The sequence below is a fragment of the Mus pahari genome, chromosome 10 (genome assembly GCF_900095145.1).
Source record: "Mus pahari chromosome 10, PAHARI_EIJ_v1.1, whole genome shotgun sequence".
NCBI classification, from domain to species: Eukaryota; Metazoa; Chordata; class Mammalia; order Rodentia; family Muridae; genus Mus; species Mus pahari.
Genome location: NC_034599.1, coordinates 50,308,407 through 50,324,905, shown reverse-complemented (window position 1 = coordinate 50,324,905; position 16,499 = coordinate 50,308,407). Strand labels below are relative to the sequence as shown.

General features: G+C 49.8%; 1 protein-coding gene across 2 annotated transcripts in view; it reads right to left on the bottom strand.

Annotated features, from left to right (window-relative positions):
* Positions 1 to 16,499, bottom strand: part of Tmem266 (transmembrane protein 266) — a 112,564-nt gene that overhangs the window by 42,095 nt on the left and 53,970 nt on the right. For both annotated transcript variants that reach the window (XM_021207891.2, XM_029543804.1), the window contains exon 3: positions 14,314 to 14,502. In XM_021207891.2, coding sequence (XP_021063550.1) covers positions 14,314 to 14,502 — 189 coding nt within the window. The remainder of the gene's footprint in view (positions 1 to 14,313; positions 14,503 to 16,499) is intronic.

The window sequence follows — 16,499 nt, the reverse complement described above, 5'->3', positions numbered from 1 at the left end:
GAGGAGACTGGCTGGGTCAGACGAGAGCATGTCTCTTCAAGAGACAAATGGAGAGCAGAGATATAAACCCCGGTGGGAGCTGAGTCTCAGAGACCAACCATGGGGTGCTTGTGGCCCCTTGCTGGTGAACCTGAAAATGCACTCTCCCTGTTTCTGACCACACTTCCTGTTTTCTTGCAGGTTCCTCCCACAGGTCAACCTAAACCAAAGCCACATCAAGCTAAGTAGAGTTGCTAGATAAATCCAAATTTCAGATAAACAATGAACAACTTCTTAACACAAGTATGTCCCAGATACTGCATAGAAAGGCTTCTTCTGTACTTGCTGTCTGTCTGTCTGTCTTTCAGACTTTACAGAGTATTATGCATTCTAATCTGCTAGGTCCGGCAGACTTATAGCTGAGGGACTGAAGGGGCCTGATGAGGGTGGCTGTGATTTAGTCAGAGAAATTCACGGAGGCCGCACAAATATTTGAAAAAGCAAAGCTCTTGGGAGCCGGAGGCTGATTTTTCAGTTGCACTCCCGACAGGGAAAGCAGAAGATCTCTAGCACCTAGAAGTACTTTCTGACTGATACATAGTAGCCCTTTCTGTGGCTACATGGCCCTGAGACAGTGGGAAGAGGCAGGGAAACCCAGAAGAAAACCCACGAGGCCACCTGTAGGCATAAGAGACAGCAGCGGGAAGATGAACAGTGAGCCTCTACCACGCGTCAGATGGACAGCCAGTCCCCATCCCCTGGAAGCCCCAGAAGTGTAGAGCTGCCACCCACTGGGGTCACTGGCCCAGCCTGCTTTCATGCCCCTAACACTCTTGATTGTTAAGAGCTCTATCTGTCCCTCTGCCCACCTTTCCCTTCTCACCAGCTTCTCTACATCTTTTCCCATGCGCCTGTCTCCCCTCTGTTTGGTCTTATTTGCTTCTTTCATGTCTGTTTGTGCCCAGCCTTCAATCTGGCACTTCTGGAGAGTTTGGGCCACCCCCTTCCCATCCCAGATTCTTCTAATGGCATGTGTGTTCTTTCCTAGGCCACTAAGGCCACCTCAGCTCCAGCCCCAGGGTATCTACTCTTAGTGGCTGCTGACCCTGGTGCCATTTCACTGTCATTTGGAATGAGAGCCAGGCACCTTTGGAAGCTATAAATGAAACAAGCAGCCAGGAAGCCTTTTGGCCCTGGGTGATGAACAGGGAGCTAGCAGGAGGCCTCACCCTCATGGTGAGAGGAAGCAGCTGGACACCCATCCCCCTCCTACCTTGAAATCTGTTGAGTAGAGCCTTACTGAGAGCTTTCTGCTCCTTCTGCCTCAGAAGAGAGCCCCAAGCATTGGGAAAGAAACAATGCACTCCATTCGGTTGCAGCTTGCCTGAGGGAAGTTCAGACCATGACTTTGCCTTTGAGAGAGATGTGGGCAAATCTGGAGTCACCTACAATTTGGGATTTCCCTGAGCCAGGGAGAGGCTCAGGCAGCTGGAAGGGCAGAGGAAAGAGGCAGGGGCAGATCTGTGACCCCTGCATGGGCAAGGTGGACCCTGTATCCCAAGTCAGCAAAACCGGGTACATTATTGTGGGAAAGGGAGTCAAATGAGTTATAATTGCTGTAAGGTGACGGGGCACTTAGGGAAAACCCAGAGCCTGTGCAGTACTCAGGATGGTGAAGTTGAGCAGACATTTAAAACCAAGTGTTCAGCGCAGGACCATCCCCTGAGCCCAGGAAATCTCTACCCTGTGCTTGTAAACTGTGCTTACTTGGAAAGAATTGTCCCAGCTGGGCTTCCTGACTGTTTAGAACCCTTCATCAGGGGTGGGAAGGACTCAGGGCCTCACCTGAGTCCTGTGTGTGTGTGTGTGTGTGTGTGTGTGTGTGTGTGTGTGTGTGTGTGCTGCTGGGGCGACCACTCCCCACAACATGACCAGCACATCTCCCGCCAAATCCCAAAGACATTGCAAAACCACATCTACCTATCCTACTCTACTGCTGGCAGCTTAGCTGTGTACCCAGAGCTTGGCATTCAGTCAGCAGCTGCTCTCAGCCTGAGAGGAAATTCATGTTGGTCCCCTTGCTGCACAAGGAGATGGTGTTTGTACCACAGCTGAGGTGAACCTCTCTTCTCCCAGTGACCCCACAACACAGCAGCGACTTACAAGGCAAAAGAAGATAGCTGCTGTAGGTAGATGACTCCAGGCAGAGAGGCCTGGAAGTGGGGCTTGGGATCAGCATCCAGGCCAGAGATTGCTGGAAAATCCCAAGGTTTAAGCCATACCCCAGGTCCCTTATGACGCCACCTTTTCTGGGTTAGGCCCATGATCTATAACTTTGTGAGGTGATTCCAAGGCATTCCCCAACACCCACTGAATTTGGGTCTGCATTTCAGTGAGAACCCAGCTGGAGAACTGTTCTTGCAGGTGACAACTATGTTGGAGGATGAACTGAGGGTGTGTGTGTGTGTTTTGGGGGATATGTGGTGTGACAGAAATTTGGGAGCAGGACAGAGAAGGTAAGCAGGGCCACCAGGGGGCTTGCCTGTGGCTACTTTTTGAACAAGAGAGACAGGGACAGGGCTGTACAAATCTAAAGGGACTTCTGGTCGGGGCTCCCTAGTGGGAATGGGAACCAGCGGTGAGGCTGAACCTGCAGGTTCCTGCCTGGCCCCAGGTTTAGAATCCCAAGCAGTTGATCACTCTTTGTGAAATGCAAGTGACTCAGATTCCAAGGGAGTGTGTGCTCCCTCTCCGTGGAGAGGCATACTCCAAGAAGACGGTGTTTCCCGTTTTTATAACCCGGTTGGCATGGTTAATTAAAGAACTGAATGGGTTGAAGCCGGGGCACAGACTGGTAAATAACTGCTTTCGGGCAGCCTCAGCCCCATCAAAGCCCCAGAGTGGTGTTATTCCTGGAATTGCCACCAGAGGGCAGGCGTGCCTCTATTCCCCAACACGTGCTACAAAAGCCAGGGGCAGCTCTTGGGAGGGTTCGGGCTGCCCAAATCCTGAATACCAACAGATGGGCCTGCTGGCAGGTGGTATTCCAGAGAAGTTCCGGCACCCCACATGAGGCCTCAGAGGAGTCCGGGGGTGGAAAGCAGGTGAGTGCCGGTGCGGCTTCTGCTTTATATTCTTAGTTGTTTGGGGTAACAGTTTGAGAGAATAAATTCTAGAATATGAAAATGGAGTTTGGCATTTCTCCATATCATAGCTCTTTTATGGGAGGTCAGGCCATAGGAGTGGCCTGGAAGGCAGGCAGGCAGGCAGGCAAGATCAGGTCAGGTAGTGTTTCCCAAGCTTGACAAGGAAACAGCCTCATCTTAACGGTGAAGTAGGCCACGGGGTGTAGACCAGTCAGGGCAGAGCTGGCTTTGCTCCTCCAGGGCCAAGCCTCGTTCACCCCACAACCCACTGTGCGCTCAGAGGAACCGTCATTCTCCTGGTGTGAGCCCATGGAGAGGCTGGGGACTCTCCAGTTATCCTAAAAAGGTTCTTCACAGGCAATGGAGATCGTTTCTCTAGTGTCCAGGGCAGAAGACCTCGTTAGTTGCACATTTGGATTGTTGTCCATTAAGTTCCCAAAGAAAAGGTCTGAGGGGAGGTCGGAATGAGTCTAGAAGCCAGTTGGTAGGGGCGACGGAGATGAAGCCTGGAGCACCAGGCTTTCGCCCCACGTCTGGCCTGCAGGAGGCTTCNCCCCCCCCCCCCCCCCCGTGGCTCAGACGCTTCCTTGGAGCAGAGGTCTGCTGCCCCGCCCCCCATAGACATACAACCACAACCCTGCATTTAAGGTTTCAAGAGACGCAGAGACTCCCTGGCCCTCATGAAGACCCCCTGCCTACCTTCTTAAACTTACCCTTAAGGGTCACTGTGCTTGTCAGCAGTTTTGTTAACCCAACCCAAGCTGGGGTCACCTTGAGAAAATGCTTCCATTATCCTGGCATGTAGGCAAGTTTGGAGGGGCATCTTCTTGATTAAGGAACAGCGGCCCACTATGGGTAGTGCTACCCCTGGACAGGTGGTTCTGGGTTGTGTCTGCCTTTAATCTCAGCCCTTGGGCAGCAGAAGCAGGTGTCTCTCTGCTAGATCAAGGCCAGCCTGGTCTACAGAGTGAGTTCTGGGACAGCCAGGGCTACACTGAGAAACCTTGTCTCTAAAAACCAAACCAAACCAAACACAAAAGCAGGCTGAGTGAGTTAAGGAGAGCAAGCCAGTTGGTGACGTTTTCTGTGGCCCTGTTTCAGTTCCTGCATCCACGTCCCTTCCTTGAGTTCCTGTTTCAGCTTGTCTCAATTATGGACGCCAACCTGTAAGGTGTGATAAACACTCTCCTCCCCACGCTGCTTTTGGTCACGGTGATCATAATAGCGCTGGAAAACAAACTGGGACAGTCATGTGACTGAATGCCTCCTGAGATTCCCAGTAAAACTCTTTGCACCCTCAGAGGGGTCTAGTTCAGTGGCCCCTCTGCAGTATCTTGGCGTGAGGGATGAACAATCTGGCAATAGTTAAAGGCTGCTGAACACAGAGCTAACTAACTAACTAACAACAGATGGAGCTGGGAGGATGGCTCAATAGATAGAGCACCAGTCATGCAAACATGAGGAGCTGACTCAGGCCCTAGCACCAATGTAAAAAGCCAGGCAGGCAGAGACAGGCAGCTTCCTGGGGCCTGCTGACCTGCAGGCCTCGTCTCCTCTCCTCGGTGAGTTTAGGTTCACTGAGAGACCCTGTTTCAGAATATGCATTAGAGAATGATTCAGGAAGGCATCTGGCATTGACCTCTGGCCTCCACTTGCATGTGAACACACATGTACATGCATTAAGAACATAGAAGAAGGCTCAGAAGAGGGCTGGGGATAGCGCAGAGGCAAGAACACGTGCCTAAGCATATGTGAGCCCTAGGTCCAGTCCCTGGTACCATGCCCACAAATAGCAAACATGGAACGTGGAACGAATCAGCCTGCATCACCAAACCCCACTGGAGCCTTGGATCTGATCACATGTTGTCATGCCAGGAAATATCAAAGGACACTTCCCAAAGGCCCTGGAGCTGAGACACTAACTGTTAGGAATTACAGTGTTTCAAAGTCTATTTGCAACGCCTTCTGCTGTTAGAGAAACACAGTGGTTTAACTACAGGAAATAGAAACTTTTAATATTTTTCTATTGTCTTTCCTCAGTACATTTAGATTACATTATAGAACCATTACAGTAGAATTTAAAAAAAAAAAAAAAAAAAAAGAATTACTCATGTATATGAGCACACTGTAGCTGTCTTCAGATCCACCCGAAGTGAGCATCAGATCCCATTATAGATAGTTGTGAGCCACCATGTGGTTGCTGGGAACTGAGCTCAGGACCTCTGGAAGAGCAGTCAGTGCTCTTAACCACTGAGCCATCTCTCTGGCCCAGAATGGTGGTTTTTTTTTTTAAAAATTGTTCATTAAGAGTTAAGATGCCAACAAACTTTGTTTCAGTACTGTTAAAGACCCAGCACTCAAGAGCAGAGGTAGGCAGACCTCTGAGAGTTCGAGGCCAGCCTGGTCTACATAGTGAGACCCTTTTCCAAGAATAAAGGTCATTAAAGGAATTTTGGCTTTGGGTCAGAACACACTCTCCAGTAATCTGAAACAGCCCTAAATACACTTCTGTCATTTTGTGTGATGTATTTATGTGAGGTGATCGTCTCAACATTGGAAATTTTTTTTTTTTTAAAAATCAAACTATTGAAGATTTTCTACCCTAGAGTGTCAAAGATTCATTCATGATTGAATTCTTTCTGTAAACACAAACAGGCACCTTCATCTCATTAGTATGTAACTTGTCTTTAGTCTTTCATGAGAAAGTGTATGTATACCAGAGAATCATTTTAAATAAACTCCTTTACGATTTATTATCAGTAAATGTTTGATTTGTATACCTACTTTATATTCCTATGCACCTATGGTTCTACAGTGGGTTCTTTGTTCTTTGTTGTAAGTGGGGAAGGTTTAAGGAGGCCAGGTCTGGCTCACAGGCTCTGTTTCTATGATGCTGATCGCTGGTGACCCGGAAGCCACTGGAGTTGGTGGTGGCTTGGACAGCCAGCATGTCCTTCTCAGCCCTGTTTCTCTTTACAGACATCAGGAACACAATTGGAGGCGGCCATGGGGACAGCAGAAACCCAGCTCTCATTCATCTATGTTTCACTGTTGTTGGCTTAACAGACACATGCATGATATGTTTTATGCAGGAGGGACTGTTCTGGGCACTTCAAAGGTTAACCTATAGCTGAGTGGTGGTACCTGCCTTTAATCTTAGCCCTAGGGAGGCAAAGGCAGGCAGAGCTCTGTGAGTTTGAGGCCAGCCTGGTCTACATGGCAAGTTCTAGGACAGCCAGAGCTACATATGAAACCCTGTCTTGAAAATGAACAGACAGACAAACGAGGGACAGAAGACGTGTTTGGCTTTGGTGGTAATTAGTATCTCCTAACCCCAGCCACATGTTGACTAACTCATGAGTCCAGTCTTTTGTGCTTTAGTTTGTTAATCTTAAAAATGGGATCCCTGCCTTTGCAGAGGTGCTGGGAGGACCTGAAATGTTAAAACCAGCTAGCATGTGTCAGGACACTATAGTTTCCATACATGCCTTAGCAGGTAGAGACTCTGGCAAGTGGCAGAATACATATCGTTCCAAATCTAGATACTGTGCAGAGTGTTGGGCACGTGAGAGGGAGGGAACGTTCCTCTCCACAGGGTCTGGAGCCTTGGAAATGAACCCTGACTTGCAGTGGGCTCCAGGCCCTGGACTACTCTAGAGACAATGCATCAGAGAGAGCCAAGTTCATCTAAGCAAGACTTTTCCAAAGAGACACAATCCTGTCCTGGTGAGAACTGTCGATCCAGCGCCCACAGGGACGCCCTTTAACTGAATGTCGGAGATGGAGCTTCCTCTCCCTCCTGGGGTGGGTCAGGACAGCAGGGAGAGCAGTCACACTTCAGCTTGATCTCCTTTACCTGATTCCAAGAGGACTTCTTTATGCTAGGTTTTGCAGCTAGGGCAACTAGATGAGCTCAGCTCCCCGACACAGTGGGAAGAAGCTGTAAATGCTGGATCCTGGATGCCCCCACAGGTGCCTGAGGCTCTCTTGGTGGACACCAGAAACCTGCATAAAACTGCTTGAGTTCCAGTCCTGACTTCCTATGGTAATGAACAGCAGTGTGGAAATGTAAACTAAACAAATTCTTTCCTCCCCAACTTGCTTTTTAGTCATGATGTTTGTGCAGGAATAGAAACCCTGACTAACACAGAGGTATAAGGCGGAACTTTGACCTGTGGGTACGAGAAGCCTCACACTTTGACCCGTGGGTACGAGAAGCCTCACATTTTGACCCGTGGGTACGAGAAGCCTCACACTTTGACCCGTGGGTACGAGAAGCCTCACACTTTGACCTGTGGGTACGAGAAGCCTCACACTTTGACCCGTGGGTACGAGAAGCCTGCTGCCTTTCCCACCCCTGTTCCTTTGTTCTTCCTCAGCTCCACACAGATCAGCTTACTCTCCAGGGGAACCGGCTTTCCCGTGCCATCCGATCATCGCTCACCCAGCCATTCAGGTCAGTCCTTTATTCTGCTCGCATGCTCTCTATCCCAGACTCAGTTGACCTGATCCTTGCTAGAGGGACTTCCTGGCCCAGGGCTGGGGTTAGATGTGGGATAGTAGAGCTAAGAGGTTGTCCAAGGCTGGGAATTTATTGTTTTCCCAATCAATGGCAGCATGGATGGAGGGGGCTGTGAAAGTGTGGAGGTGGGGGGGGGGGACAGGAGTTTTCTGGAGAGTGCCTCCTTAAGGTATTCTGCAAAGAGGCTATTTTTAGGCTATGGCTTAATAGGCCCCAACTCCTCCCTTCTCTTTGCTCCCAGCTATTGCTTGCTGTCGTATCTTAAATTATTTCAGTCCTTATTTAGAGGTGTTTGCTATCTTGGGTCTTTTTTTTTTTTTTTCTAAGTTGACATCTCCCTGGGCCCTGTCATGTTGCCTCATACTGACTCTGGAATTCTGGAGAAATGTACTGTTGGTCTCATCTCCCGCTAAGCCTGCTGGAGACCCACGCTTCTTCCAAGCTTCTCCTGTCTGGGAGTCCAGTTAATGAATGGAAATTAGCTCTCCCTTTTAATTGTGTCTGTGTATGTGTGCATGCACATGTGTGTACGCATGTGTGTGAGTGTGTGTATATGCACGTAGGTGACACTGGGCACATGTGAAGGCTGGAGGTCAACTTGGCTTAGTTCTTTCTTTCTACTGTGTGGGTTCTGGGGATCAAACACAGGTTGTCAGATTCTGCAGTGAGCACCATTACCAGCCAAACCCCAAACTGGCTCTCTTTAGACTGTGGTATACTGTATATGAGTGTCCCACATCTACATAGCAATGTACCATTCAAAAGACAGATCCAATCAGCGTAGGAGTAATCCCACATCCTTTGCCATGCGACTCAATTCTAGCCCTTAAGACATGAGGCAAGAACAGCTGGAAGCTTCTAGGAAGGATCTATGCTGTTCTCAAGCCAATTGTGGACAGCCTTTCTCAATTGCGAGATACAAATGAGAATGCACGGCTACCACAGGCAGCCCTTGTGCCAACCGTGAAGCCACTTTTGGCATCGGGATGCGGCCAGCAGTGATGGGGAGGATCTAGCCCTCACTAACACTCATGGGCTCTCTGGACCAACCTCAGAGCTGCCTTAGCACTGGGTTCCATATTGCAGAGGCCAGTGAGTTTGAGCAGATTTTCCGTTATTTGTAGACTGCAGTAACTAGCTGCCGGTAGACAGTCCTCGGAGGAAGACTGTGGAGTAGACAGTGACGACAATACAAATGTGACTTGGTGACAGAGCCTAAAGGCATGAGGGAAGAAAACCAAGTCTCACAGCGTTTTGCTGTCACAGGGTTTTGCGGTTGGGCGGACACCTCTGCTCCCCCTCTTCCCCTCCCCAGACTGTCTGCTCACCTCTGTGGATTCACATGGAGGTCTGTGTCATCACTCCTGAAGGAGGGAGACATCTGGCGAGCAGACACGGGGAGGGAAAGGAAGATGGTAAGCTGCCAGGACTCGCCAGGCAGCTCCTTGGTTTGAGTTGCAGACCTGGATGCAGGGAGGTGAACTCGAGAAGCAGACAGAACTAGAACAGAGGGTGTAAGAAGTGCACAGCCAGCAACGATCAGGAGTTGGGAGTCAAGGGAGGGGGAATGTTCCATCCTCACCTGGTGGAACCCACACTGTGTGCGTTCCAACTTCCCCGGTGCCCCTAGCATAGTGTTCCTACAGTGGGCACCTTTGGCAGTCGCAGGACATCTGTGGGCACCAGAGTGAGAACGAGAGCAAGTCAGAGCGTGGGAGAGCAAGGCCATCAACTGCATGGTGACTGTGAGTGACTGACAGACTTCAGGTAGCTTAGAGGTGCCATGGTAGCATTGGTCTTTGTTGAGGTGGGAAGGGGGCTTAGGGCCACTGGAAGTGAGCTTAGGTCGTGGTTTATTTTGGCAGCTGAAGGAGCAAGACCAGGCAACTTCTACGCCCCACTAGTTTGGGTCATTTCTACTTTGAGGAAAGAGTCCTTTGGGGGTGGGGGGTACTGTATTTGAGACTGCCATAGTGGGTAGCTTGTGGGTCTTCTGTCTGGATTTGAGCACCATCACCATAAAGGCTATAAAAGAACTAACTATCTGGGTAGAGATGAGAACGCTTCTCCTTTCAAAGATGCAGCTAACCCAGGACAAGAAGACTACATCATTCCACTGACATTGGTCAAATGCATTTGGGGACCCCTATGAAGATCCAGAAGGAACCTGGGAGTTTGAAAGGGAGACTTGGGATAGACACATGGCTTAAATCACTACTTGTTGGAAACCTACAGAGATGAATAAAATTACCCAGTGTGTAGAAAAAGGGTAGTGAGACTCTGTGTGTGTGTGTGTGTGTGTGTGTGTGTGTGTGTGTGTGAACTCTAACCATTAAGGGACAAGCAGATGACAACTGTTAAGGCTTAGAAGGCACAGTGGCTGAGGACGATCTTTCTGATGGCAGCCATGGGGATACCATGTCAAGACGGAGGCAATGGCAGAGACCTTCCTGTGGTGATGTGGATACCTATGTTACTTATTTTTCTCATTGAGAGCAAATATTTGACAACAAAACAAAACAGAGAAGACTTATTGTGACTCAGTAGTCAAATGGAAATATTGAGGACATCATGGTGAAAAAGCCATGGAGGTAGGGGTGTGGGGCAGAGAGGAACTGGGCGCTCTGCTGGCTTTTCCCTCCCCCCCCCTTCTTATTCAGTTTAGGACTCCAGCTCATGGTGGTGGTGGGGTGTCACTTACATTCAGGGTGGATATTACCTCTTCAGTTAAACTTCTCCTAACATCCTCATAGAGACGCCCAGAGATGTGTCTCCCAGGTGATTTTACATCCTAACAAGTTGGGATCAAGATCAGGCACCATGCCCTTAAGAGAACAGTGGTGTGGCAATGTGGACGCTGCAGCCAGGCTGTAGCAGACTGAGGAGTGCAGCAGAAGTCACTGGAGCTTGCAGAGAGGAAGAGAGAGCGATGGGGGCCGGGATGTAGAGAAGAGGTTAGGACAGAGGAGAGTGGAGCGAGCTCTGCGGAGACACGGGGAGGCTGCAGCTGATGGAGAGAGGGTGATAGCATCTGAGGGGTCCAGGCCCGGAAGGGAAGAAGGGAGAGTCTGGGGGCGCCGTGCGTGCCATCTGGAGATGTCCTACTTTGATGGGGCTGTAGGAGAAAAGGTCACTGCTGAGGGTGGAAAGTACTGAAAAGGAGCAGCCTGAGAGGACGGCCAAGTCAAGGAGGCTCGGTGGAGTCTGAGGCAGTGCGGTCTGCACAGGAGTCTGCTTTTCCTCTTTCAGCCCCAAGCTGCCTGCAGTAGAGGTGACTCCCTTAGCAATAGACAGCTCTCCAGTTTAGATCATGGCAGGCAAGTGTCTTAGACCCTGTCTCCTTGATTGGCCTTAGAGATGCCGAGGATATTCTATAGTAGAATGCACCCCTGGATGTGTCTGTGAGGGTGTTTCTAGGTACGTCTGGGGTATTTGTTACGTTAATGAAAACTTGAAACACAGACTTCTCAGCCAGGGGGAGGCTGGCTCCTCACCTACACCTGTGGTGTCTGAACTAGGAGGACGGCCCATCTTACCTCACAGGATCCCACACTTACAAACTCTCAAACCACACCACACCTCTCATCCTTAGGATGGCTAGGGTTCAAAAATGGTGAATAACAATAGTTGGTGCACACACAGGGCCACAAAACACTCGTGCGTGGCTGGTGGGAGCGTAAGATGGCGCACCTGCTGTGGAAAATGGTAATTTTGCATCATGCAAGTGTCCATGAGAAGATGAGCCAACATGAGGAATATACAATAACGGAATGCTATTCTGGTTAAAAGGAAGGAAATTCGGGCCCATGCTATATCATGCATGAACTCGTGGACAGTGTCCTTACCTCGGGACCTGGAGGAAAACTCTCCACACACTGCATTAGAATTCGTAGAGCATGCACTGCCTATGGTCCCCTCCAGCCCCAACTATCTCAGAGTCTGGGAAACTAAACATCCACTGTCACCACACTCGGGGACCTGAATACAAGGCAGATGAGTCACTGGGCAGCTACACATTAGGGTCCCTGAGGTCCCTTGGTTTCCTACAGAAAAGATCTATTCCTAGCTGTAGTGCGTCTCTCAGCAGGAAGAGGTCTCACTGATAAGAACTAACCCTGACCTCTATAAACAGAAACTTTATGCTTGGATTGTGTTGCTTTGGAAAGCGCCAGGTTGAAAATGGTGAGAAATAAACCAAGAACCAAGAACAGCCTGGCTCCACACTTTTGCTTGGTCCGTTTTACCTGGGCTTCTGTTAGAAGCCTGGCTCTTCCTTGCTCCAGGATATAGTCTGGCTGCCACAGAGATCCCACCGAGGGCGGGCGCTCCAAATCCTTGCCCTAGGCTTCTTGTTACAGGACAACAGCAACATTGCACTTGGAGAGGCAAATCAAAGACCTCTCTGTCCTGTGGGGGAGAGACCTCCAGAGGACCAATCCAGACAGGTATTGAATGGTTGAGCCAGGTCTCTGGCAACCTGGGGAGTGAGAATAGTCCTGGAACCGAGGCCCACCCTGTGGTGTGGTGTACAGGCGTGGGGCACGCCCACCCTGTGGTGTAGTGCACCTGTGTGGGGCACACCCACCCTGTGGTGTGGTGTACCTGCGTGGGGCATGCCCACCCTGTGGTGTGGTGTACCTGCGTGGGGCACGCCCACCGAGTGGTAAAATCACAGCGCAGTAACAGGAGCAAGTGTAAGTTCTGAACCAGAGCTCTTGAAGCTTTTCCTCTTTCTATGCTATGTAACTATGAATTCCAACTGGGCTTGATCAAGATCAGGCCAGGGCAGAAAGGGCTGCACTACTGCGTTTGACCACCAGGGAGCAATAGCACAGTGACTCTCTGGGTGCTCAGAGAAAGGCCTGCTGACTAGTGAACGGGACTTCACTGAGCTGAACTTTAGGAAGGGCAACAGCAGAGAAATGGGCTCAGCTTTGTGGTCCTTTTGAGCACTGGTGGGCACTGCTGCATAAGCCATATATACACACAGCTCGTCCTGGTTCTGGGCCCTTCTGGACTTAGCTCAGTCTTTAAGCCACAGGGGACTAGGGAAAAGCAGGCTCTGCGGCCTGATTTTGGTTGCTTAGTCAATACTGCTATGGCAGACATGCCTCAGAAAAGTCCGTCCTTCCTTCCTTCCTCCCTCCCTCCCTTCCTTCCTTCCTTCCTTCCTTCCTTCCTTCCTTCCTTCCTTCCTCCCTTCCTTTCTCCCTCCCTCCCCCTCCCTTCCTTCCTCCCATGTGTCTTGCATGATGTATGCATGTGTGTGTGAGGTTATGTGTGCCCGTGTGTACATGTGGAGGTCAGAGCAAGATGGCAGGCATGTTCTGTGGATCTCTGCCTTACTAAGACAGGGTCTCTCATTGGACCAGAAGCTCACCATTTTGGCTAAGCTGCCTGGCCAGTAAGCTCTCTGTATAGGATTTGCTTTCCTCTATGCCCTGGGGTTTCAGGCACATATAGCCATGTAGGGCTGGGTGCTGGAGATTCAAGCCTATGTCCTCATGCAGAATATGTATTCTTACTGACTAAGGCATCTTACCATTCCCTTCAGAGATTTTTTTTTTCTATTGATTTGCTTGTTATTTTCTTCTAGGGTCCTGCTAGCTGTGTTCGCAATACTTGGAAAAATTTTATTTTCAGAGAAAGCCACTGGGGTGTCATTTCTGCAGAAGCAGGTGTACGGTTTCCCAGTTTGAAAATTTATCTTAGGAAGGGGGTGCCCCCTTCAGGAAGCAGACACAGGGAATCCGAGCCCTGCAAATTTAGCTCAGCTATGGCTTTCCCTTTGCTTCTAAAATATATGGCAAACCTTCCGTTTTGTGTTTAAAGCAGCCAGCATGTTCTAAAATGGTACCACGCACCTGGGAATGCTGCCCAGAACTGGCTCTCAGGTGCTGGCTCGTGTTTGAAATTCTGTGTCTAAAAGCCACTGGGCAGAACTGGGGAAAGCTTAGGTGAGAGGAGTCTAAGCTACCGTGTGACCCACGGATGCGTGTCTGCCCTTCTGTGGCCTTCAACATTCTAACCCCCTACCACTGAAAAAGCAGGGCCTCAAACCCTCATCTTCCTTGCCTCTATCTAGACGGAACATCACACCGAGGCTTTGAAAGAGTGTATTTGTAAGAGGCTAGTGAGAAGTTAAATGGGAAACAAACCCACTGGTCTGATTAATTGACAAGCAATATGGGAGGAGCTAATGTAAGAGCATCCCTTCGTCTCTCACTGAACAGGCCGAAAGGCAGTGTCTACGAAGCACCTATCGGGATTCTGCCCACTTCCCGGACACTCAGCGTCACTGTATGCAGAGCAACGTGTAGGCCAAGTTGGTCCCATATGGGCTCTGTCACCTTGGCACACTCCTAACCCCTGTGAGGTAAACAGAGTGAGTCAGAAAGAATATTAAGAATCACCTCAGACAAATGCTATCACCTAAGTTCTAAGAAAACATCACAAAAGACCTAAGAGGTTGTCTAGCAGCAATGGGCATTTTCTGTTCCCAGAGTCTTTGAGGAAATCATGTGTGACTTGAAAAAGCTCGAGTGACCTAGTGTCACATCCTGGCCTCTTCTGCTCAGCATCTTTACCTCTGCTGCTCCCTCTTGGGAGGTACCCATGGAAACACAGGGAATTAGGCAAGGGGTTCTCAGCCATGCCAAAACCTACCCTTCTCTTTGGTACTCTTCGTCCAAATTCGACAGGAGCTGTGAGCCCCCCGTGGAGAGGTCTACAGCAGCCAGGGGCAGGTCCCGATAGGCAAAGTTCACCAACTGCACCGGGGCAATGCTCTTGGTTTCTTCGTCTACTTGTTGGGAAATAATCTCAACTTCAGAAATTCCTCCTTCAATGGCAGGTCTGGATGGAAAGAAGGAGCGGCAGAGAAGGGTCAGCTCCTGGGAATTAAACCCTCTTCCCTCTGTCAGCGAAGGTGTAGGGAGGCCCAGGAAGCTGCCCTGTGCTGAGGTCTCCCACAGCCAGTCAGGAACTGGTCTAAAGGCCCGGTTGGTACCCTTCTCCTCACTGGTTAGGGCGAATGGACAAACCTGAACATGTGAGTTTTGGGGGGAAAGTCTTTCATGTAGGGAGGTAAGGACCCTCTGCTAACCAGACAAAAAGCACAGATTCTGCTGTCAGCAATCTGCGTCACCGTTCTTTCTGCTGCAGTGATACACTAAGGACAGCTGCGTGTGGTTCTTTGCAGTTGGTTCCACTGTCAGCATCACAATAATAAAAGGTGCTTTTGTTCTCTTTGGAGGCTTGGAGGCCTTGGGGTGATAAGGAGGAGAGTCAAGGACTGCTAGACACTGCTCCTTCCCATTCAAACAGCTCCCACCAGATCTCCATTCCCAAGTAGGAAATTGGGATCACCTGAGCAAACAGAAGAGTCCGGGTCAGTCTATATCTTAGGCAGACTTATCCTGAGCACTGCAACCAACCCACAGTGTCACTAGCACACAGTATGCTTTAGCCAAGGGCAGGGTCACCTCCCAACCCATGAGTTTTGTCAATTTTCGGAGGCTTTTTATTATCACTGGCATCTGAGGAGGGATGGAGACATGAACATCATGCAAGACGGTTAACAGCTGTGCACTGTAATACCAAACACAGTTGTGCACCATGCTACCAAAAACAGCTGTGCACCAGGCTACCAAACACAGCTGTATGCCAGGTTACCAAATACAGCTGTGTACCAGGCTACCAAACACAGCTGTGCACTGTAATACCAAACACAGATGTGCACTGTACTACCAAACATATCTGTGTACCAGGCTACCAAACACAACTGTTTACCAGGCTACCACACTCAGCTATACACCAGGCTACCAAACACAGCTGTGTACCATGCTACCAAACACAGCTATGTACCAGGCTACCAAACACAGCTGTGCACCAGGCTACCAAACATCTCGTGATGGGAGATACTAGGTTGGAGACCTTGGCCATCCCTTCCTGGGACAGGATTGTTGGTCCCTCCTACGCATGCTTGGCCCTGTCTCATTGTGCAGAATCTGAGGGGCTGAGTCTTGTGCCTCTGGCCACACCACTAAGTTCGAAAGGGAACGCAGTATGCATGAGACGGTAGAGACTTAACATCTGGGGATGTGGAGGGTCCGTGCATGGGGATGAGGGACCGCTGACAATACCGAGGCAGCCGGCCTGCTGTCGGCTACTCTTGGGCTTTGGTATCACTTCTGTGGTGCTTTCCCAAGCCTCAGTTTCTCTAGGCTTTCTAAGGCTGTTCCTTCCCACTCTGTGGTCTGCGATGGATCTAAGAAGCATGGAGCTCCGGATGACAAGTCCCACTTGGGCGCTGTGGGAACACTCTAAATTCCTAGTTTTTCTAACCGTCTGAAAGCCAACAAGTGACCGGGTAGCAGTTGCTGGTGTCCGTAGAGCTGACCCTTTGGCTGGGATTGCTCAAGGGTTACAGGTGGGCTACCTGGGCCACCCACATTCACTGGGTTACCCCACACCCAGATTTGTTTTCATAGCCTCCCCCTTTAGGCCTTGGGTTCTTCCTCCGTGCAGAGCACAGATAATGAACTCATCACAGTGTGACATTTACAAAGTGACTCAAGAGCTGCAGACAGAACAGTCATCAGATGAGCAGTGTCTGTGTCTCTCAACAATTGGTATAAAGGAGTGGGTGTTTCTGGGGGAATCCCAGTTACCCCAGATGTTTCCTAAAAATTACACGCTAGGTTGGGTTTGTTCTCTTAGGAACTGTTCGAGGAAATGGGATTATTTTTTTCTTTTTTGTTTTTTTTTTTTTTTCGAGACAGAGTTTCTCTATGTATCCCTGGCTGTCCTGGAACTCACTCTGTAGACCAGGCTGGCCTAGAACTCAGAAA